The sequence below is a fragment of the Ranitomeya imitator genome, chromosome 2 (assembly GCF_032444005.1).
Source record: "Ranitomeya imitator isolate aRanImi1 chromosome 2, aRanImi1.pri, whole genome shotgun sequence".
Classification (NCBI taxonomy): domain Eukaryota; kingdom Metazoa; phylum Chordata; class Amphibia; order Anura; family Dendrobatidae; genus Ranitomeya; species Ranitomeya imitator.
In genome coordinates, this window is record NC_091283.1 from 612876860 (window position 1) to 612901892 (window position 25033).

At 44.2% G+C, this 25033-nt stretch overlaps 2 protein-coding genes across 3 annotated transcripts in view; one reads left to right on the top strand and one right to left on the bottom strand.

Moving 5' to 3' along the window:
• Positions 1-4888: 4888 nt before the first annotated feature.
• On the bottom strand, positions 4889-23008 carry RFNG (RFNG O-fucosylpeptide 3-beta-N-acetylglucosaminyltransferase). Of its 2 annotated transcripts, none has more exons than XM_069752478.1 (9): positions 22838-23008; positions 20632-21053; positions 19768-19816; positions 17783-17885; positions 13219-13372; positions 11760-11845; positions 11510-11675; positions 7547-7632; positions 4889-7468 (listed from the first exon to the last, which is right to left on the bottom strand). In XM_069752478.1, the coding sequence occupies exons 2-9, from the start codon at positions 20998-21000 to the stop codon at positions 7402-7404; spliced, it is 1080 nt and encodes a 359-aa protein (XP_069608579.1). In that variant the 5' UTR covers positions 21001-21053; positions 22838-23008; the 3' UTR covers positions 4889-7401. The 2 variants fall into 2 exon arrangements, with proteins under 2 accessions (XP_069608579.1, XP_069608580.1); XM_069752479.1 differs by having other exon boundaries at positions 22841-22981.
• Positions 23009-23061: 53 nt separating this feature from the next.
• Positions 23062-25033, top strand: part of GPS1 (G protein pathway suppressor 1) — a 48271-nt gene continuing 46299 nt past the window's right edge. Inside the window, exon 1 of the mRNA XM_069752475.1 lies at positions 23062-23196. Within this exon, the coding sequence (XP_069608576.1) occupies positions 23164-23196 (33 nt within the window). The 5' untranslated portion in view covers positions 23062-23163. The remainder of the gene's footprint in view (positions 23197-25033) is intronic.

The following is a 25033-nucleotide window of genomic DNA, read 5'->3' on the forward strand; positions in this document are numbered from 1 at the left end:
AACATTGATATTAATATATATGGGTTATAACCGATGCACCTGTGAGAAGTCTTGATACACCACTTATTGGTCACACATTTATATAAAATAGGTGCTAGGTTAGATTATCTAGACACTCCCCCGGAAGAAGGCAACTATCGCCGAAAATTACGTAAGGGACGCCAGGCGCCAGAACACTGAAAGGTAAAACTAGATCACGCTGTTTTTTTTGCACAGTCTTTCATAACTTCCAATTTGGCTCATTTTTACACTTTCAACTCTTGTAAGGGTTTCACCTACACCATGAGATTATAGCTTTGCACATATGCACTTTATTTTTATTATTTATTTTTTTGTTTTTTACTGGTTTTGGTTTTACCTCAGGTTAATGCAACTATGCTGGCTATTTTGCTGTAGCACCTCCTCATGGCTAACTTTGGATTAATGTGTTAATTAATTATTTTCTGTGATTTAGTTTCTATCTATATAATAATAAAGATTTATATATTTTTCATACTTTTCTGATGTGGGTTCATTTTTACATCTATTCCTATATGAATTATGCTATTATGGTGTAGAACCATTTTTTGTCCATTTTAATAATTTTTAATTATTTATTTTATTAAGTATTTCATTCTTTTTTGCTTTTATTTTTGATAAAAACACTACACTTGTTGTCTCACGTAAGCCCTCTGACAAAGGCAGGACCGAAACCCACGCTGTGGCGGGCGCGCAGTCTCTGGGGACGCCTGTTTTTTGTATAGGTACTAGTTTACTTACATGATTGAATATTTGTTTTAACTGAAATTGTGATACCATTAATGTTTCCTATGCAGAGGCTGATTTGCGTTGTAAATACATATATACCGTATTTTTGGGACTATAAGGCCGGCGTCACAGTTGCGAGTTTTACGGACGTAAGAGCGCAGAAACTACGTCCGTAAAACTCGCAAAACATACGGCACAATTATTCTCTATGCCCCTGCTCCTATCTGCCGTATTAAACTGATCAGTATTATACGGCTTTCTACGGCAGTAGAAAATCGCAGCATGCTGCGTTTGTCACCGTATTGCGCAAAAATACGGATTACACACGGACCAGCAGTGTGACTTGCGAGGAATACGCAGCGCTGTTAGAGAGAAAAGCCGGCAATTCAGTGCGGTGTACAGTAAAATCACACTGACAGCTTACAGTAGAATAGGTAGAATAAATGTGTACACATAGAATAGGTATATATATATATATATATATATATATATATATATATATATATATATATATATATATATATATATATATATATATATATATATATATATATATATATATATATATATATATATCATTGAGACACATATATGTATATATATTATACATATATAATATATATACCCTCTCCAGGCTATTAAAGGGAACCTGTCACCCCGTTTTTTGAGATTGAGCTATAAATACTGTTAAATAGGGCCTGCGCTGTGTGTTCCTATAGTGTATGTAGTGTACCCCGATTCCCTATGTATGCTGAGAAATAACTTACCAAAGTCGCCGTTTTCGCCTGTCAATCAGGCTGGTCAGGTCGGGAGGGCGTGGTGACATCGCTGGTTCTTCCTCAGCTTTACGTTGGTGGCGTAGTGGCGTAGTGGTGAAGACACAGCGCGCGATCTGCGCTGTCATCCCTTTCGTCGGTGGGGGCGGCCATCTTCCTGGGGCCGCGCGTGCGCAGATCGAGTGCTCTGCTGCACGGGGCTTCAGGAAAATGGCCACGGGATGCCGCGCGTGCGCATTAGAGATCGCGGCGGCCATTTTCCCAAAGCCGAGTTTGCATCTCGGCTTTGGGAAAATGGCCGCCGCGATCTCTAATGCGCACGCGCGGCATCCCGCGGCCATTTTCCTGAAGCCCCGTGCAGCAGAGCACTCGATCTGCGCACGCGCGGCCCCAGGAAGATGGCCGCCCCCACCGATGCAAGGGATTACAGCGCAGATCGCGCGCTGCTTGTTCACCACTACGCCACCAACGTAAAGCTGAGGAAGAACCACCGATGTCACCACGCCCTCCCGACCTGACCAGCCTGATTGACAGGCGAAAACGGCGACTTTGGTAAGTTATTTCTCAGCATACATAGGGAATCGGGGTACACTACATACACTATAGGAACACACAGCGCAGGCCCTATTTAACAGTATTTATAGCTCAATCTCAAAAAACGGGGTGACAGGTTCCCTTTAACATCTGCCCTCAGTCACTGGCTTTACTACTCTGGCGGAGAAAATTGTGCGGGAGCCCACGCCAATTTTTTCCGCCATTTAACCCTTTAATTTACTAGCTAGAACGGCCAAATTTTGCATAGACACACTACTAACATTAGTAGTGTGGAATATGCAAAAAAAAATGGTGATATGAGATGGTTTACTGTATGTAAACCATGTCTCATATCATGTCGAGTTTAGGAAGGAGAAAGCAAAAGCCGGTAATTGAATTACCGGCTTTCTGCTATATCGCGCTGGATGAAATATTAATATATATATACATATATGTGTCTACTGAGATATATATATACTAGATTGTGGCCCGATTCTAACGCATCGGGTATTCTAGAATATGCATGTCCCTGTAGTATATGGACAATGATGATTCCAGAATTCGCGGCAGACTGTGCCCGTCGCTGAATGGTCGAGGCAACCTTTATGACATCATCGTTGCCATGGCAACCATTATGACATCATCGTCGATACTGTGCCCGTTGCTGATTGGTCGAAGCCTGGCGGCCTCGACCAATCAGAGACGCGGGATTTCTACGTCGATGCTGTGCTCGTCGCTGATTGGTCGAGGCCTGGCGGCCTCGACCAATCAGAGGCGGGATTTCCAGGACAGACAGACGGAAAAACCCTTAGGCAATTATATATATACTAGATTGTGGCCCGATTCTAACGCATCGGGTATTCTAGAATATGCATGTCCCCGTAGTATATGAACAATGATTCCAGAATTCGCGGCAGACTGTGCCCGTCGCTGATTGGTCGAGGCAACCTTTATGACATCATCGTCGCCATGGCAACAATTATGACATCATCGTCGCTGTGCCCGTTGCTGATTGGTCGAGGCCTGGCGGCCTCGACCAATCAGAGACGCGGGATTTCTACGTCGATGCTGTGCTGGTCTCTGATTGGTCGAGGCCGCCAGGCCTCGACCAATCAGAGAGCCGGGATTTCCAGGACAGACAGACAGACGGAAAAACCCTTAGACAATGATAGATATATATATATATATATATATATATATATACATATATATACATACACACAGTATATATGTTTTTTGTTTTTTTTAACACATGGATCCCTTGTATAGCCGTATGTCGGTTTTGCAAGCCTGCGATAAAAAACACGCAGTACGGATGCCATACGGATTACATACGGAGGATGCCATGCAAAAAAAACGCTGACACACCCTGCCTACGGAGGAGCTACGGACCACTATTTTGGGGACTTTTCAGCGTATTACGGCCGTAATATACGGACCGTATTTTCATACGCTGTGTGTGACGCCGGCCTAAGACACACTTTTTTCCTCCAAAAAAGTGGAGGAAAATAGGGGGTGCGTCTTATAGTCCGGATGTACCTGCTCTGACTGTGGTGGGGGAGTGGCAGCGGCGGAGCAGCGGGTCACAAGAGGCAAGCGCCAGCGGCTGCGGCTAACTCCTGTGCCTGCTGCTAAACAGAAATTAATATTCACAATATTCCATGCCCATGGGCATGGAGGGCATTGGCATTGCTTTAATAGCGGAAACGCTGTTAGCTGCAGCAGCCGGCTTCCTGCAGTTGCCGGGCATTCACGTGTGTCCACTACTTAAGGCAATGAATATTCACTGCTCTCCACTCCAATAGGGGTGGATGGAGATGGAGTTACTGCATAGCAGGATAGGGATGAGGGGGCCATGCATACCAGGATGGAGGTAGGGACCAGTCATACCAGAATAAGGATGGGGCCATGCACATCTGGACGGAGATGGGTTCCCTGCATAGCAGGATAGGGATGAAGGTGCCATGCATACCAGGATGAAGATGGGGGCCCTACATACCAAGATAGGGATAAGGGAGCCATGCATACCAGGGTAGGGATGAGGAGGCTATGCATACCAGGATGGGAATGAGGAGGCTATAAATACCAGGATGGGAATGAGGGGACCATATACATCATGATAGGATATATTAAGTACAGAATTGACCACATTTTTTAGCTTCAATGCACTTTACCATTTAATCTTTCAGCATTTTTAGGATACATGATAGATGCAGCTGTCCCCATATTGTGTGCGCCCCAGTCTTGTACAGTTTATCACGTGAGACGTGTTAATGTCCCTTCCCCGTACCCTGTTATTATCCCCTTTTTTTATCTAATAAAACTTATCCTTGTTCATTATTTTGGACCAACAATCGTTTTTTTCTGTTTTTGTTCCACTGGATTTTCAAACCAAGTATCAAAAAGGAAGTAGGGAACAAAATAGAATAGAATAGTCAGATAGTGTAGTTAGCAAGTATGTTAGAAAATACTTTAGGTTACGCCATAAAAAAAAAAGATAGGAATTAAGTATGAAAATTACCTTGTCTTTGGACCACCCATTTATGCAAGGCTCTTGCTAAATATCACAGTAGTACCAGGGATGATATACAGCTACACTGGGTATTAAAAATTCGACAAGACTGATTCATGGTCCTTACCTTAGCATCACCTGGCAGTGATAGTATTTTTACCCTGGTTACACTTTAAGAGCCATTAGTCTGAGAACGCTGTTGTTGGTGAAAATCGTACAGCAATGTTGGCGCTATTATGTAGGAGCATGGTGATCTAGTCTTGCCATCAGCAAATATAAAATTAACAGTTTTAATCAATGATAAAAAAAATTCTGACAATTGAAAAAAAATGCACATTTTATTAACAGTGAATACTGTGCTGATGTCGAAATGTAATAAATTACAATACAAACAATTGTCAAAAATTATATACAAAATATCATCCAATGCTTAGTACCAAGGGAAAACTAGCGCAATAAGTACATAGAGCCATAGCCAGAACACGCAAGGGCAGTATTACCCGATAGGGTGACGTCAACTGGTTGGTTGGGATTGTGCTGCTGGGCCCCCCAGGAGCCTGAATGGGACGGTTTAACTGGACCGCCAACTATATGCATTACAGATCAGGTCACAAAACATTATAATGGGAACAGCTTCTAATAGGATGTCGTAAAATAGTGCAACATTTAAGGAAACTAGTCTTAAAAACCCTCAAAGTAGGTCATGATTTTATCACAGCTATTCATCTCATGGTAAAAAATAATCAAAGCCAAAAGTGGCTCATGAAGGGTTGAACATAATGACAATCTCTGCCCTATGCTTCATCTACAAGTAAGGATAGGTGAAGACTCTTTAAAGGGAAGGTACCGCGTTTGTAGGTCATTAATAAATCACTGTAATGTAGCGTAACATGCTGCTATAAGCAAGTTTGAAATGCATGTGAAACAGATTTCATGTGTTATATGAGTTTAAAGAATGCACTGGGGGCTGACATCTTGGTTTTGCAGCAGTAGCAGGGCACTATCAGTGTCAGATTACGGCACCCCATGGACATAGGAGATAATAGACTGGCGCTGACCCTATCTGTAACATTGCAGCAACATTAGCAGTGAGCTGGGCACGCCTCTGTGGGCTGCACAACTCACTGCTGTAGGTGTGACTAGCTGCCATTTTATTATAGCTCAGTGCTATCTGCCGAGCTCCACTTACTCTCTATCGCAGGACAGAAGAAGCCCTCACTGCTCCTCTGTACTCCAAGCAGGCACACATCCTCTGCTCCTCACATGCTGCCCTGTGTGCTTCTCCTGCTGTGTCTCCCCCTCCCCCCTCACACACAGTCCCTGTGATCTCTGGTAAGCTGCACTCACAGCCTGCAGAGAGGGAGGTGACACCTGGAGAGAGAGCAGGGCAGCTGACAGGACAGGGATTAAGGTGGGGGAAGGGGGATGGCAAGAATGTTATTCACAAAAAATGCTGAGTCCACTGTGTTCTGCTCCTCTGTAAACAAGCTGTGCCTCTGATGCAGTAACTGCTGGTGATAGCAGGTCACAGGGCAGTCACACACAAAATGGTGCTGCCCTATGATGCTGCTCTTCATTCTGCCCCAGGGATATTAGACCACCCAAAAGGGGAGGGAAATGGTGATGTCAGCAGTTACTGCCCCAATTTTGCTGCTGGTAAATCTTACTATAGCTGCTTGACGTCTAAAACGGAAAATGCTCCCCCTAGTGGTAAATATGTATATTTGTAGAAAAATATATAATATTTTTCATATAGAAATGTTTGCAAACAGTGCAAACATTGCATTAATACATTTTAATTACTATTTTAAGCTTAAAATCACAAAAAAACAAAATACAAGAAAACTGGTGGCACTTTCCCTTTAAAGGGGTCTCGACTTTGGACAATGTCCATTAGTTAGAGTGCAGGATTGCAGCCAGGTAAATTATACTCTGAAATTATGGTGTTACAGAGATAACTTACTTGATAGACCAAGCACCATAGCTGGAGACTGGATTAGGCCAGTGCTGTCCCTGGCCACCTCTTACCAGTACCACAATAGCATTTATTTAGATTAGCTCAGCTCACAGCATCAGTGAAACAGCAGATACTCACGCTCCTTTGACAAAACAAGCAGGCAGGAAAATGAGTAAACTCGCATAGAAACAGCTGGAAGAGTCCTTGTCCATGGCATCAGTATATTCACTTATGCTTTCTCCCCTTGGCAGACGTTGTGTAAGCGTGACCATCAGCTACCGCATCTCTACATGGTACAGCACAGCCAGTTACAGCAGGGGTACATTCATAAGCTTCTTAGCACAGCAATATTTTTTTAAACACATCCAATTGTGGAATTAATTAGTTTCCATGATCTATTGATTAAAATGTACTTGTGTTCATGGAAAAACCCGTTTAAGCATTCTGTTTCTCAAAGAAGTTGAGAAAATGCTAAGAAATGGAGAGTGTCTGCTCTTTCCCGAGAGCATGGGTCAAGAAAAGTGTAATCCAGAACCTTCTGAAGTAGTCTTTCATTTCACAGAAGAAGATATACAGTTGTCCAGGATAGGGATCACTTCTTAAACCATGTTCACACGTTCAGTATTTGGTGAGTTTTTTACCTCAGTATCTGTAAGCCAAAACCAGGAGTGGGTGATAAATGCAGAAGTGGTGACATGTTTTATAGTTTTCCTCTCATTGGTCAGTATTTTACCTCAGTATTTGTCAGCCATAACCAGGAGTGGATGACAAATACAGAAGCGGTGACGTGTTTCTACTATACTTTTACTCTGACTGTTCCATTCCTGATTTTGTCTCACAAATACTGAATGTGTGAACGTGGCCTAAAGGTAATATCAGCTTTTCTTCTTGTTAGGACACCAGCTTATGTCGGGATACAACATACAATGGACAGATTTGAACCTGCAGGAAAGAGGATATATTAAATACGCAGATTAACAAAGTATACAAGACTGCATTATAGAACAGGACTTCAATTACCGAGTAGGATCTTGCTCCAGGTCAAAGTACCCAGCTACATGTATAACATTCCTTCTTTTTTCAGGACCACCGTAGCTTAGAGTTACCTGGGAAAGAAAATTCTGTACTGATTAAAATGAATCCTTGTAGACCAAGCTCTCTATCAAATGTTGGAGACTAAATGATTACTTATACAATGAGTTATTGCTGTTTAGAGAGGGATCACTTACAGCTTAGACTTGTCTAAAGTACGAAGGACTTTCCACCAGTCTGAGTCCACTCTGTTTAGATCCAGAAATATTTGGACAGTGGCACAAGGTTTGGCAGTTTACCAAAATATATCCAAGATACAGTTATCTAACCAATATGGGCTTAAAGTGCAGACTCTCTGCTTTAATTTGAGGATATTCACCTCCTAATTGGATATGGGTTTAGGAATTTCAGCTCTCTAATGTGTAGCTGCCTCTTTTTCAAGGGACCAAAAGTAATTGTCCAATTATCTCAAAAGCTCTTTAAATGGCCAGCATGGGCTTTTCCCTCGTTAATCCATCATCAATTAAGCAGGCAGGTAAAAGATCTGGAGCTAATTTGCATGTGCATTAGAAAGCTGTTGTGTGAACCCACAACAAGCGGTCAAAGAAGCTCTCAATGGAAGTGAAACAAACCAACATTAGGCTGAATAAAAATAAGAAATCCATAGCAGAAATGTTGGGGGTGGCCAAATAAACAGTTTGGTACATTCTGCTTAAAAAAAAAAGAAATTAAAGAAAGAGCGCACTGCACTGGTGAGCTTGGGAAATTCAGAAAGGCCAGGACGTAGATGCCAGACAAAAATGCTGTAAAATCATTTCCATGATAAAGCAAAATCCCTTCACAACATTCACCCAAATGAATTACACTCTCTAGGAAGTAGGTGTTTCAGTATCTAAGTCTACTTTCTACCACAAAGAGAAGGATTCATGAGAGCAAATACAGAGGGTTCACCACAAGGCACAAACCATTAATCAGCCTTAAAAATAGAAAGGCCAGATTAGTCTTTGCCTAAAAAAAAACAGCTAAAGAAGCCAACAGTTCTGGAAAAGCATTCTTTGGACAGAAGAAACTAAGATCATCCTGTACCAGAATGATGGGAAGAAGAAAGTATGAAGAAGACTGGAAATGACTCATGATCCAAAGCATACCACATCCTCTGTAAAACATAGTGGAGGCAGTGTGATGGCTTGGGCATACATGGCTGCCAGTGGCACTGGGTCACTAGTGTTTATTGATGAGGTGACTGCATACAGAAGCAGCAGTATGAATTCTGAAGCGTACAGGGAAATATTTTCTGCTCAGAGCTAACCAAATGTAGCAAGATTCATTGGACAGCATTTCATAGTACTGATGGACAATTATTATCATAGCACCATTTATTCCATGGCGCTTTACATGTGAAAAAGGGTGTACATTAAAACAAGGACAATAATCTTGAACAAAACTAGTCATCGACTGGTACAGAAGGAGAGAGGACTCTGCCCGTGAGAGCTCACAGTCTACAAGGGATGGGTGAGGATACAATAGTTGAGGGGAGAGCTGGTCATGCAGCGGCATGGTGGAACGAGGGTTACTGCAGGTTGTAGGCTTGTCAGAAGAGGCGAGTCTTCAGGTTCCCTTTGAAGGTTTCCACAGTATGCGAGAGTCTGATATGTTGGGGTAGAGTTCCAGAGTAGGCGTGATGCATGGGAAAAATCTTGTATGCAATTGTGGGAAGAGATGATGAGAGGGGAGTAGAGAAGGAGATCTTGTGGTGATTGGAGGTTGCATGCAGGTAAGTACCAGGAGATTAGGTCACAGACGTATGGAGGAGACAGGTTGTGCATGGCTTTGTATATCATGGTTAAGGTTTTGGACAGGCGTCTTTGGGCAATGGTCAGCCAGTGAAGGGATTGACAGAGAGAAGAAACCTGAGAATAGTGGGGGTCAGGTAGATTAGTGGAGCAGCACAGTTTAGAATGGATAGGAGGGGTGCGAGACAGTGTTAAAAGGAAGGCCAGAGAGCAAGAGGTTGAAGTTGTTAAGGCGGGAGATTGCAGTTTCTTGGTTAAGGAATGTACGGATCCAGGGGATATTTTTGAATTGGAGTAGCAGGAAGTGGAAAAGGCTTGGATATGCGGTTTGAAGGAGAGATCAGAGTCAAGGGTTATCCTGAGGCAGTGAGCTTGCGGGACGGGAGAAAGTGAGCAGCTATTGATCTTGATCGATAAGTCTGTTGGGAGAGGTTGCGTGAGATGGGGGAAAAGATAATGAATTGTTTTATCCATGTTAAGTTTTAGAAATCTAGTAGAGAAGAAAGAAGAAACAGCGGTCAGATCTGTGTGTCATCAACATAGAGATGATACTGAAAGCCGTGGGACTCCATGACAATAACCCAAAATATACTGCGAAAGCAACCCAGGAGTTTTTTTTTTTTACAGCAAAGAAGTGGAATTCTGCAATGGCCAAGTCAATCACCACACCTCTACCCCATCGAGCATGCATTTCACATGCTGGAGTCAAAACTTAAGGAAGAAAGATACAAATAAGCAACAACTGAAGTCATCTGCAGTAAAAGTCTGGTAAAGCATCATAAAGGAGGAAGCCAAGTGTTTGGTGACGTCCATGGCTTCCAGACCTCAGGAAGTAACTGCCTGCAAAGGATTCTCTGCAAAGTACTACAAATATTTTATTTATGATAAAGCTAATCTGTCCAATTACTCTTGAGCTCCTAATATTAGGCGGCTTTGTAGAAAAAATGGTTGCAATTCTTACACTTTTCACAGGATATTCTTGTTCAACTGCTTTAATTAAACTTTCAAGTCTACTTGCATCACAGTTGTTTTATTTTTAACCCAAAATAGTGGCATGCAAAGTGGCATCACCAGGATTGGGTCACTGTCCAAGATTACTGGAACTAACTGTATACATTCACACACTAGCACATCAATCAGAAATTGGGGACTAATCAAAAACTTTACATCATGCCCCATTACATTTAGGACAACAACAGAATATGCATCTTACATGTAGACGATTAAAAAGGGTCTGTTTTACTCTTTATTCTGACATTACATTGAACATAAGCATACAGAACACGCTACTGATAATAACTGTGCCAACATGCAGGTTTGTGCCTCAGCCACACTCTGGAATACTAAAAGTAAACTGTAATGTAATGCATGATGCACTTTTCTTGGTAATATCACCCCCAGCCATAGTCAATGTAAAAAACCACAGCACTCAATAGGTCTTGCAAAGTCAATGTACTTTACGGGAAGATCAGCATATGGCTGTGTTACTGATGACCAACACAAGCCTTGAAAAGAGATTTCAGTCTATCCTGGACCTTTTCCATGGCCTGGGTCTTTAGCAGCTATACACACCAACTCCACAAGACACAAACCTTGGACAAGGTTAACGATGGACAGAAACATTGCCTGTCACTAACACTACCATATGCTAATCTTCCAACAAAGTACACTTAGTTTTGAAGACCATCGAGTGCTGTGGTTTTCTACATTGAGTGTTCCAGGTTCATCAGGATCTCACCACTGAGCACCTTCATAAGATAGACCCAATTGTGCCAACCATAACACTCCTAGCTATAATGTGACATCACGTGATAACACCAGCCAGTGACTCTGGTGTTAAAGATATGACTGTCATATCACTTGCAGTCAGTTAGAGCCCACTTTCCTAGTGGCCCACAATTTACATGTGTTTGCGGGTTTCCAGAGTGAAGCCAGATGTCAAACTTTTAAAGAAAGCACAGTGGTAAGATCAGTCAAATAAAACTTTGTAGCACCAATAAAAAAAAATGATATAAGTCTGGTTAAGACAAGGACTTCAAGAAGCCAGAGCCAATTTATTGGAAGTGGAACCATATTTAAATCTGCCCTGTGTACCCATAAACTTGTTCTAAAGGTAGTATGAGTCATATGCGATAAAAGTTAGGGCAGAGCTACCTACCTGCTGAAGTAAAGAGCTCTGTGGAAGATTATGTAGGTTTTCTAGGTGTGAATGGAACAGATTACTGTGCTGCATTTTTACTTCCAGCATCCCTTCAATAATGTACCCAATAGTGCAGTCATCCGGTAAACGAACCTTCTCTGCCGTACTAATGAAGTTTCCCATACTAAAGAAAAGGGGAAACAAATTAGGGTTCTATTCAATTTTGGGGAGCAACAGCCAGATGGTCAAACACGCTCAACCCACTCACCTAGCCCAAGGACTCATCTTTAGGGCCAGTCCTCGGCTAATGCAGAAGCCTGCACCTCCAGTTGCAAACCAAAATTTAAGAGAGGTCTAAAAATGAACACATGACAACAAGTCACAGCATAATACAGCTACTATACATAGTGTTTTATTCAGAACTTGGGCAAACCAAGAATTAAAAATCTACTTTATTGTGCCTGCAAGTTACCATCCATCCAGACTACATGCACTTAAATAATCTGAACACCACCTAGTCACACAATAATAATAATCATCATCTTTATTTTTATATAGCGCTAACATATTCCGCAGCGCTTTACAGTTTGCACACATTATCATCACTGTCCCGATGGGGCTCACAATCTAAATATCCTATCAGTAGGTCTTTGGAATGTGGGAGGAAACCGGAGTACCTGGAGGAAACCCACGCAAACACGGAGAGAACATACAAACTCTTTGCAGATGTTGTCCTGGGTGGGATAAGAACCCAGGACCCCAGTACTGCAAGGCTGCAGTGCTATCCACTAAGCCACCATGCTGCCCACAATATGTACGGATAAACAAAAGGAGCCAAGCTGGGGACTCTTAGGGTACCGTCACACTATAACATTTTGATCGCTACGACGGTACGATTCGTGACGTTCCAGCGATATCGTTACGATATCGCTGTGTCTGACACGCAGCAGCGATCAGGGATCCTGCTGAGAATCGTACGTCGTAGCAGATCGTATGGAACTTTCTTTCATCGCTGGATCTCCCGCTGTCATCGCTAGATCGGTGTGTGTGACACCGATCTAGCGATGCGATCCAGCGATGCGTTCGCTTGTAACCAGGGTAAACATCGGGTAACTAAGCGCAGGACCGCGCTTAGTTACCCGATGTTTACCCTGGTTACAAGCGTTAAACTAAAAAAAAAACAAACAGCACATACTTACATTCTGGTGTCCGTCAGGTCCCTTGCCGTCTCCGCTTCCCGCACTGTGACTGCCGGCCGTAAAGTGAAAGTGAAAGCACAGCGGCTGTGCTTTCACTTTCACTTTACGGCCGGCAGTCACTGAGTGCGGGAAGCAGACTGCAAGGGACCTGACGGACACCAGATGTAAGTATGTGCTGTTTTTTTTTTTTTAGTTTAACGCTTGTAACCAGGGTAAACATCGGGTAACTAAGCGCGGTCCTGCGCTTAGTTACCCGATGTTTACCCTGGTTACCCAGGGACCTCGGCATAGTTGGTCGCTGGAGAGCTGTCTGTGTGACAGCTCCCCAGCGACCACACTACGATTTACCTACGATCACGGCCAGGTCATATCGCTGGTCGTGATCGTAGGTAAATCGTATAGTGTGACGGTACCCTTAGGCTCTCCATTGTTCAGGCACTGATGACTTAGACGAAGAAGAAGCCATTACGTAAGAAGTCAGCACAACGTCATTACAGCGATATAACATTAAAATGTATTTCTGCTTACTGAACCATCTCCTTTTACGCTGTCCAGGGTCTCTACGGGATGATCTAGACTGGGCCTTCCTACATAGACATCAGTGTTGTGTGGGAATGCAGAGAGAAGACTTATCAGGGCTCTCAAGTTCAGATAATTGTCATCATCCAAATGACAGAACCACCTAGAACATGAAAGAATATGCGGTATTATACATTTTTAGAAAGATCCTACTATGTATACTACTTATATCGTACCATTAGACACTAAAGAGCATTTTATGCCAAAAGTCAAAGTAGTCGTTGCATATCAACCTGCTAGAATTCAATTCCATAGCTTCTTAACTAATCAGATATACATCATGGAGCGTGTCAGGGTGTGTGGAACAGACCCATGAACAGAGCCCACTCCACACAAAGAAGATACCTTCATCGGTGTCTAAACAACAGCAACTGGCACTAACGCCAATTGCTGACGATAACCCCTTAAATACCACTGTCAATCACTGACAGCGGCACTTAAGCACCAAATTCAAGCCTTGGTGTTTGGACGCCCATCAATACTCCATGATGCGACTGCAGGGAGCAGAGGGGCTGCCACGACAGCAAGGGGCAGTCATAAGATCCCTGCATCTGTTTTGTTTATCCTTCTGTGACATCCACAGTGTGGGCATCATATAAGACTACGATTACTGCTAAATATAACAATACTGTAGTATATAATATAAGCATGCAAACGATCGCAAGTTCAAGTCTCCAATAGGGACTACAAGTAAAAGTGAAAAAATTGAAAAAATAAAATACATTTTCAGTATTGCATTGTCCATAAAAGTTTGATATACCAAATTGAAAATTGTTTAATATGTCTGTTTTGTTTCTCCTTTAACAAATGGTAATGATTTTTTCTAAGCCAGTAAAAAAAAAAAAAAAAAACATAAAAACAACTACTCTATACATGTTTGGTATTGCCATAATTGTACAGGCCTGAAAAATCATATTGCCAGGTTGCTTTTACTGCAAGATTATCGCCTTTATTAAATATTTTTAAAAAAGCACGACATTGGGGGACACCGGTACACAGGTAACCATGGGTGTATGCTGCTTCCACTAGAAGGTTGACAACTGACAAGAAAAGTTGGCTCCTCCCCAGGAGTGTACACCGCACCGCCTGGCACGAAGCTAATCAGTTAGTGAGAAAGCAGTAGGAGAAGCAACAGGAATACAACAAACCATAACAGAAACCAAGGCAACGGTAAACAAGGGCAGGTGTTGTATCCCTCAATGAAGGCTCCTAGAAATTTTTTACGGTGAGTACCCAAAATCTTTACTTCTCTATCGCTTCATTGGAGGACACATGAAACCATTTTACGTCCAAAAGCAGTCCCAAGGGTGGGTGAATGTGTACCTTCAAATCTGAGCTTGGGATACTGTGGTCTGCAGGACCTTTCTACTGAGGTTCACATCTCACAAGGTGTAGGTGTGAACCCTGAAGAACTTAGCAATGGTATGAAAGGAAGGCTGTGAGGCCAACACCTGATGGCAGACATCCAAGAAGGCCCCCACTGCGTGAGCAAGAGTGTGTCGTGATCTTAAGTGGATGCACTCTGTCCCGTAGCCAATAGGTTTCCAGTATACAACCCCTGGCAATATTATGGAATCACCGGCCTTGGAGGATGTTCCTTCAGTTGTTTAATTTTGTAGAAAAAAAGCAGATCACAGACACGGCACAAAACTAAAGTCATTTCAAATGGCAACTTTCTGGCTTTAAGGAACACTAAAAGAAATCAAGAACAAAAAATGTGGTAGTCAGTAATGGTTACTTTTTTTAACCAAACATAGGGAAAAAATTATGGAATCACTCAATTCTGAGGAAATAAATTATGGAATCATGAAAAAACAAAAACAAAAAAAAACACTCCAAAACATCATTAGTATTTTGGTGCGCCACCTCTGGCTTTTGTAACAGCTTGCAGTCTCTGAGGCATAGACTTCATGAGTGTCAAACAATACTCTTCATCAATCTGGCTCCAACTTTCTCTGATTGCTGTTGCCAGATCCGCTTTGCAGGTTGGAGCCTTGTCATGGACCATTTTCTTCAACTTCCACCAAAGATTTTCAATTGGATCGAGATCCGGACTATTTGCCGGCCATGACATTGACCTTATGTGTTTATTTTGAAGGAATGTTTTCACAGCTTTTGCTCTATGGCAGGATGCTTTATCATCTTGAAAAATGATTTCATCATCCCCAAACATCCTTTCAATTGATGGGATAAGAAAAGTGTCCAAAATATCAACATAAACTTGTGCATTTATTGAAGATGTAGTGATGGCTTTCCTTTAGCTTTTCTGTATGTAAATCCCATTTCCTTTAGGCGGTTTCTCCAAGCCCTGGAAGATCCGGTAGCTTCCACGGAGTGTTGGTGAGAAGATTGATTGCTTCAGCGTACCAAGGTCTTCTGGACCAGTCTGGAGAGACAAGTATGACGGGTACTCCCTCCGCCTTGATCTTCTTGACCACCTTGGGAATCAGAGGTTGAGGTGGAAACAGGAATGGGAGGGAGAACTGGGTCCAGGGAATTGCCAGCGCATTGGAGCAGATTGTTAGTGGATCACGGGATCTGGATACAAACTGAGGAACCTTGTGGTTCAATCTAGAAGCTATCAGGTCGATGTCGGGAGTTCCCAATTTGAGACAAATTTTGTGGAAGACCGACGGATTCAGGGACAGTCTTGGCTGATAAATCGGCGACTCAGTGGTTGGTTCACTCCTCGAATGCATACTTGTCATGACTCTGCTGGTGGGTATCCTGGGGCTCCTTCTCTGTACCTTACGCTAGGGGCGCCCTAGCTAGCCCTGTTCTCCGGATTACTTCTAATAGTGAAGACGCCGTGGCCACGTACCTTGCGGAGCTCCTGAATCCGCCCTCAATCTGTTCTCTCCCCCCACCCAGGGAAGTAGTAGTGAATGGCAATACACCAACTAGTCTAACAAGGTAATACGAACAGGGATAAAGGAATCATACAAAAATGCACACACAAACAAAGGGAGGCACCGAGGAGTGAAGGATGGGAAAAACAAAAGTAGAAGGGTAGGATTTGCATACAACCTAAACCTAGCAACAGTCGTAGCTAAATCCTCCAAACACCTTCTCAAACAACACAACCACCAACTGTTGGACTATGCAGTGATGAAGCCAACGCTGGCATTTCCTGATTGTCAGAGTCCAGTTTATATAGGAGATGGGAGTGGCTAACAGTGAACAACAGAGAGTCTTAATGCAGGTAAGCTTCCAGGAGCTCTTCACTGAGATTAACCCCTGCACTGCTAGAAGAAATCTGCACAGTTTAATATGAAGGTGAAGTGTTTTTAGTCAGTGCATGAGTAAGAGAAATCAGACTGCCCAGTCTTCTTGTTTTTCCTCTGTTGTGGCAACCCAGTGACAGTACTGCTGGTCCATAACAGAATCCGAGCCACCTCTGACATCACTGCTTGACTTAGTGTTCCCCCTTGGTGGTTGATGTATGCCACCGCCGTGGCATTGTCTGATTAAACCCATATCAGGCAATTGGAGAGAAGGCTGTTGATGGGAACAGAAAATTCCGGAGCAGTCCATATGCCCTGGACTGCTAAGTCTTGAAAGACTACTCACCAACCAAGTAGACTGGCATCATTGTTACAACGTTCCAATGCAATGGCACGAACGACCTTCCGTGATGAACTAAGGAAGAACGACTCCATCATTCTAGAAACTTCTTTATCTGATAGGGGAGTGTGACCAGGTGATCCAGGTATCAAGTTGATCTGTCCCACCTTGATAGAAGAAAAAGTTGAAGAGAACATGTGGGACACTGATGGAATGGAACGGATTCCCTTGAAGCAATCATCCTGCCAAGTACGCTCATGTAGAAGCGGAAAGAACTAGGTGATGAGCCTCTGTGGGAGCAAATCCTGCGTGTTAGAGCCGAGTACTTTTCTTCGGTCAGGAAAACCCTCTTGATCACGTGGTGTCGTACAGCATTCCCAAAAAAAACAATGCATTGGGCCAGGATCAAAGACGACTTAACTGTGTTGATGATCCAGCCCAGATGAGAGGGTATCCAGAGTGATCTGTAGACTCTCGGAACTCAGCGACTGGGAACAGCAATAACTGTACTGATTTTTCTAAAGCGCCTGTACTTGTCACACTGATGACACACAGATGTTATCTGTGTTCCATCAGTGTGCAGCATGCATTTCGTCCGTGGTGTTTGGGGGGGGGGGGGAATGAACAAGATTGCAGGTTTTTCACACGTACACGCCATGTGTCCATATCTGCAGTCCTTAAAAACAGATGTGTGAAGGGGGCCTAGCACTACATTTTTGCACAGCATTAAAAATTACAAATACTTTAATAATAATGAGTTCTGAGAAGGCTAGACGATAACCAATAGAGGTAATCAATACAGCTCATAATAGTCCTAAAAGGAAAATCCACTGAAGGATGCAGCGACTTAGGGATGAAATAGAAATCTGTAAATATAATCAAATAAAGTTAGTGGTAATCTGTTTAAATATTAAATGACAGTGTGTCCACACTACAGATCATTTCTTACTTTTTGGATGACAATACAAACTTGTCATACTCCACTGCCATCTTACAACAAAGAGCTTGGCGAGTGTGGACTGCAGAACAGTTAGTGTTCACCATCCGATTCCCTGCAAAAGAAAAGAGAAGTGATACTGATGTGAGGGTCAGTTTCCGAACAGTTTGTGTGTTCAAGTTTGCAAAAAGATGGCCCAAGTGTCAGCAGTGTTCTGGATCCGAGTGTCGGCAGTGATCTGGATCCGAGTGTCGGCAGTGTTTGGTCAGTGTCAGTGTATACCATCAGTGATCTGGATCCGAGCGTCGGCAGTGATCTGGATCCGAGCGTCGGCAGTGATCTGGATCCGAGCGTCGGCAGTGATCTGGATCCGAGCGTCGGCAGTGATCTGGATCCGAGCGTCGGCAGTGATCTGGATCCGAGCGTCGGCAGTGATCTGGATCCGAGCGTCGGCAGTGTTCTCGATCCGAGCGTCGGCAGTGTTCTCGATCCGAGCGTCGGCAGTGATCTGGATCCGAGCGTCGGCAGTGTTTGGTCAGTGTCAGTTTTTACTATCAAGGTTCTAGATCTGAGTATCAGCAGTGTTTGGTCAGTGTCACTTTTAACCAGTGTTTTATCAGTGATTTTCACGTATAGTCAAGATAAATTAATGACAACGATTCTCCTATCCACTACAATGTTAATTACGGACAGATCAGGGATTGTACACTAATGTCATCCATGTGGTATCCGTGGTTGTGACAGAACCATAGCAGGGTTGCCAACGTGATTTATTTTTTCTGAACAGACTCTCATAAAATCACAAACACATTAGAAAAACATAATAAATCACTAAGATCTGATACATGTTTACAGACCATAAATCCTATATGAAGGCAAGAGCTGCATTCACTTCAAACTGTAACAGGGTGACAAGGACATGAAAATCTGTATCAGTTTGTTCAGCTTCAAAAAAATATATATATAGCTATCTCGCAGACAATTTTTTTTTTTCGACAGGGGAAAAAAGTGCCGTATTTTTATGAACTGCCCTGGAATCTCTGGACGGTTGGCAACCCTGAATAATAGGCTTGAATGGATGATGTTCATCCATGATACTGATAAAAAAAAAAAAAGACGTCTCTTGTGATTTCTGCATGGACACACATGGTCCGCCATAAAAAAACGTACATGTGAACAGCGCAGTAGACTATATAATGGGTAATTATTTTACTAATGACAATCACTGATACAACACATATGCGACTCACTGATGTCCGATTAAGGCTTAGTGATCGGTTTCTCCACATCCGAGAGAAACATTCAGATTATTCTGATCAAAGAAAAAAAAAGTTTCTCCAGTCTCTCAGTCTATGAAAATCGGACCACACTACAATATCATCCGAGTGCAGATCGATTTTATTCACAAACCCATAAACTTGATATTGCCGATTTTAATCCGACACTTGGATCAAAACCGGACACGACTCAGATTTTCTCTGCAGACCACTCGATCAGAGTAAAAAGACAAAAATCGGACATGTGCACAGCCCCATAGAATATCACATGTATGAGTTCCATCTGTGAAAACCACACTTGTACAAGAAAACCAGTCCTGTACATGAGACCAAAGGGGAGGTCCTGTAAGCTGGACACGCATTGATCAAATTCTGGCATGCTTACTTTTTTTTTTTTTTTTTTCTTTACATGCCCTAATTGTTTATGAAAAAAAACCTATACACTTAAAAAGGCTGTCCTCACTTGGGAATGGGGCTACAAATTGCTCTATTCATGGCTATGCGCTGTATGTCCTGTACTCGGCTATGTCTGGGATGCCTATAGACATTGAGGGCGCAGCAGTGTGTGGCCACAGCTCTACTCTATTTCCGAGCCCAGGTTTCGGGCCCCAGGGTTCTCCTGTTAGAGGATAGCTCGCCTACTTGGGTAGGTGCGATATTCAGATATATGGTGAATTTTAGTCCTGTAGTGCAGTTTACCAACACAGTCTGAACTCTTACCCGCTTTCTGCCGCAGCTCTTTGTCTTCCCAATCCGTGAAGATGAAGGTCTGTGAGGACACAACATGATATTTTAGTAAGATACTGTACAAACACTATGGACCCTATACGTTGTTGTATTTGGACCTTTTTTTCCCCTCTTTGCACAAAATGTATCTTTCAATTTGTGCCTTTTTTTTTTTTTTTAGATGTGTTTGTTTAGTTCACCACTGTGGGCATGGTTCAGGGTTTTCCATGGCTTTTTTCCTAATTGATCAATTGCACCTTTTTAATAAGTTGCTAAATTTGTTGCCAATTTACACAAGTCCCTTCCTTGGAACGATGTTATGTAATTCAGTTCTGGCATGCCAAGATAAGGAGGCCTTGACAAGCCAGAGCAGGTATGTCACTCGTCACAAGGAGAAACGTTACCCCTTAGACCCCAGTCCAGAGCCTAGAACCTAGCCAAAACAGTTCACACTTTGCACTGATGAGAGAAAATACCCTGAAACACCGTGTCTGCGAATGGAGATTCTGATTTGGCTTTTATCCTAAGTCATATTGCAAGACTCGTTAAAGGGTTAATAGGGACTTTTAGGATGGCTGCTTCCTACAGGTGGCGCTATAGAGTTCAAATCCTCTTCCTCTCTGAAGAGGCAATTTGCATAATTTATGTAATTCAGACATTTTAGCACAGTTTTTACAACTTTTTATGCTAAAAAGTCACAAGAGTTGCTTTAGACAAAAAAAACACATAAAACAAATAAAAAACAAACATTTTTGCCTTTGAGCCAAACTCATGAACTATGTGCACCATTTATATGAATTTGACACAAAACTAACAAAAAAAAACTTCAAATGATGAATACGGCCCCGGGTCCCTCACCTGCTCCTTGGCCTGGGAGATCCAGGTCTGCAGGAGAAGATCTAAACGCCGTCTGTGATACTTCCTGGTGGTCTTCACTGCTATGAATAAATCTTTAAGGTGCAGCGGCTCCTGTAAGTCAGCGGGGTCTTCCTGTGCATTGTGGCTCTTCCCTCTCTGGAGGACACCAGTGTGGCCATGTGGAGACAACCTGACAACTTCCAGCGGAGACTGTAGGTACCAGCGGCCGCAGGTGAGGTTACAGGGTAGGAGCAGGTGACGCTTCAGAAAACCTTGCTTCATCCATGGAAGGAGCAGGAAGAACACGACACATCCACAAACGCAGAGCAGGAAGCAGATCTTCGTCAGCCCGACACAGGAGATCTTCATTCTTCAGCCCTCTGGGGGTGGGCCCTGCTCCGCCAGCGCAGGCATCGCCGACACTGGAGACAAGAAAGCATTAATGGCAGAAATGAGATTATTCCCAAAGTACACGTGTATCAAGGGAAAATGCAATCAACGGTGGGAAAGAATTGTGACTCCCATAGACTTCAAAAGGTGAAGCATGGCCAGGGCTACACTGACTTCAATGGGCACTGAGGGGCACTGTGTACAATGGTCAGCACTCAGGAAGGAATAATAGGGGCCAGTAAGGGGAAGAATGGCCAGGGCTACACTGACTTCTATGGGCACTGAGTACAATGATCAGCACTCAGTAAGGAATAATAGGGGCCAGTAAGGGGAAGAATGGCCAGGGCTACACTGACTTCTATGGCCACTGAGGGGCACTGTGTACAATGGTCAGCACTCAGGAAGGAATAATAGGGGCCAGTAAGGGGAAGAATGGCCAGGGCTACACTGACTTCTATGGGCACTGAGTACAATGATCAGCACTCAGTAAGGAATAATAGGGGCCAGTAAGGGGAAGAATGGCCAGGGCTACAGTGACTTCTATGGGCACTGAGGGGCACTGTGTACAATGATCAGCACTCAGTAAGGAATAATAGGGGCCAATAAGGGGAAGAATGGCCAGGGCTACAGTGACTTCTATGGCCACTGAGGGGCACTGTGTACAATGATCAGCACTCAGTAAGGAATAATAGGGGCCAATAAGGGGAAGAATGGCCAGGGCTACAGTAACTTCTATGGCCACTGAGGGGCACTGTGTACAATGGTCAGCCCTCAGTAAGGAATAATAGGAGCCAATAAGGGGAAGAATGGCCAGGGCTACAGTGACTTCTATGGCCACTGAGGGGCACTGGGTACAATGGTCAGCACTCAGTAAGAAGTAATAAGGGCCAGTAAGGGGAAGAATAGCCAGGGATACACTGACTTCTATGGGCACTGAGGGGAACTGTATACAATGGTCAGCTCAGCACTCAGTAAGGAGTAATAGGGACCAGTAAGTGGAAGAATGGCCAGGGATACACTGACTTCCATGGGCACTGAGAGCCACAGTGTACAATGGTCAGAACTCAGGAAGGAGTAATAGGGGCCAGTACGGGCAGGCGTGGACAGGGCTACACTGACTTCTATGGGCACTGAGGGGCATTGTGTGAAATGGACAGCACTATAAAGAGTAATAATTGCCAGTAAGGGGAAGCATGGCCAGTGCTACTATGACTTCTATGGGCACTGTATACAATGGGCAGCACTATAATGAGTAATAGGGGCCAGTAAGGGGAAGAATGGCCAGGGCTACAGTGACTTCTATGGGCACTGAGGGGCACTGTGTACAATGGTCAGCACTCAGTAAGGAGTAATAGGAGCCAGTAAGGGAAAACATGGCTAGGGTTACACTGACTTCTATGGGCACTGCATAAAATGGGCAGCACTATAATGAGTAATAGGGGCCAGTAAGGGGAAGAATGGCCAGGGCTACAGTGACTTCTATGGGCACTGAGGGACACTGGGCAGCGCTCAGTAAGGAATAATAGGAGCCAGTAAGGGAGAGCATGGCTAGGGTTACACTGACTTCTATGGGCACTGCATAAAATGGGCAGCACTATAATGAGTAATAGGGGCCAGTAAGGGGAAGAATGGCCAGGGCTACACTGACTTCTATGGGCACTGAGGGACACTGGGTACAATGGGCAGCGCTCAGTAAGGAGTAATAGGGGCCAATAAGGAAAAGAAAGACTATTGTAGGAATGTTTAAGATACAGAAGTCAAGAAATGTAACTTTTAGTGACGTCAGAGCAGAAAGCCATGACGTCAAGCTACATACTACCATATTGTCTGCTATGCCTCCTAATCCAACGCCACCTCCAGACCGGAGAAGCAGCCGCAGCTCCGTCCCTGCACACAGCGCCCTCTCCTGCTCAGGTAGCCCGGCACACGCCGCAGAGCTGCCGGAGTACGAACAATGACGCCATCCCTGGCGAAACTGACGCACTTTCTATCACGTGACTGTAACGCTCCCACTCGCTCCGTTGCGTTCCACGTCGTGACGTCACGACGCTGGTCTCTTGACAGCCTGCGCCGGAAGTGTGCGGCTTGTAACCCGGAAGTACTTTGCGGGTCCGGGTCGGAGCAACGGAAAACGAGGGGAAGATGCCTCTCCCGGTGCAAGTTTTCAACCTGCAGGTCAGAGGCCGTCCTGCATGAGCGCAGCGTGACAATCCGCCATAGCGGTGTGTGCAAGGTGGCGGGAGCTGAGCTGTCACTCCCCGTGTCACCTGCAGCCCATGTACACGGCGGGGCTGATAGACTGCGGTGTGTAGTGTGTGGCTCGCGGTGACATGGCCGCAGCAGGTGCCTGACCATGGTATGGCGGGGAGCTCTGCTGTGCCCTGAGCTTCCTTACAGGGTGTTCTCCATCTCTGCTTGCTGCTAGTGAATAGGAGTGTTTGTATAGATGGGAAGGGCTGCCGGGTAGGATCGTGCTGCTCCCATCATGGGACTCTCCTGATTTACAGAATGACTGTGCTAGATATGACACCATTTCTATAGACTATTGCTGCAGACTATTGAGCCATGTGTAGTGTCTGGTGATTGCTTCTGTATGTTCCGTTCTCTGATCAGAGGGGGTCTCAGCGCGCAGACCCTCACCGGGCAATCACACGTCTACCGGAATGTCACTGGTTGCTGAGTGTCATATGAACATATATGATTGCTCTGAAACCTGATCTATCCGCTCAGCCCTTACTGTGGCGTGATAAGCGGTGTGTGGCTCCGCACACAGACCCTCGCCTTGCTCTGAGGTCCCTGGCACGATCGGGGACATATCTGCCAGACACCGAACAATCCGCAGGCAATTCAAGAGCCTGATAGATATGAAAGACCAGGACAAAAGCTTAGTTAATATTTCATAAATGTGGCTTGTGGCTCAGTTTGAGATCCTGCTAGACAACTATTCTTGACTATGAAATGAGCCCTGGATACAGAGAAGGGGGATCGAGGCAGCCCTCTGCTATCTTCTAACACATCTCTGCTTAGTTTTCACATCTCTCCCTTAAGTTCGAAGCCATAGAGTTGTCAATCGAGCTACTCATGACTGGATAAGGCTATTGGAGACTAGCCCTACTCACTTCATAGTAAAACACCCATTTGAAAACTATTGATTATGCCTGTGCAATATGAATCTCCTGACAGGTTTTCTTTAAAGAGAACCTCTCGCTTGATTCATGCTGCCCAAGCTGTTGACAGCATGACAGAGCCTGACTTCACTACTGAAGCCAGGTGTATTTTTCTCTGAAACTCTCCTGCATTTCTGAGAGTATAATTTACAGGTCCAGCCAGGGACCATAGCAGAACACGAAACTAGTTCATCTCCCCCTCCCCAAACTCACCTCAGTCAGCTTCTCCTAGCACTGCAGCAAGTGATTGACAGGTCTTTCCCATGCTGAGACTTGTCAGTCACCTCTAGCAGTGCTAGGAAAAAAACTACCAGATCTTTAAAATATATCCTCTTAAAGGGAACCTGTCACCCCCAAAATGGAAGTTGAGCTAAGCTCACCAGCATCAGGGTCTTATCTACAGCATTCTGTAATGCTGTAGATAAGCCTCCTCCGATGTATCCTGAAAGATAAGAAAAAGAGGATAGATTATACTCACCCAGGGGCGGTCCCGCTGCGTTGGATGTCGCGGTCCGGTCCAGGGCCTCCCATCTTCATAGCTTAATAGGATGGCGTCCTCTTCTTGTCTTCATGCTCCGGCGCAGGCGTACTTTGTCTGCCCTGTTGAGGGCAGTGCAAAGTACTGCACTGCGCAGGCGCTGGGCGTCTCTGACCTTTCCTGCACACTGCAGTGCTTTGCTCTGCCCTCAACAGGGCAAAGTACGCCTTCGCCGGAGCAAGAAGACGAGCGCCGTTTCGCGTTACCGCTTCTTCATAAAGGGGCGTGATGGTTTATATGTTTCCAAGCACTTAAATTGACGGTGCTTCACTTGAGTGTAAGATAAGCTGACCTGAGTAGCTCAGTA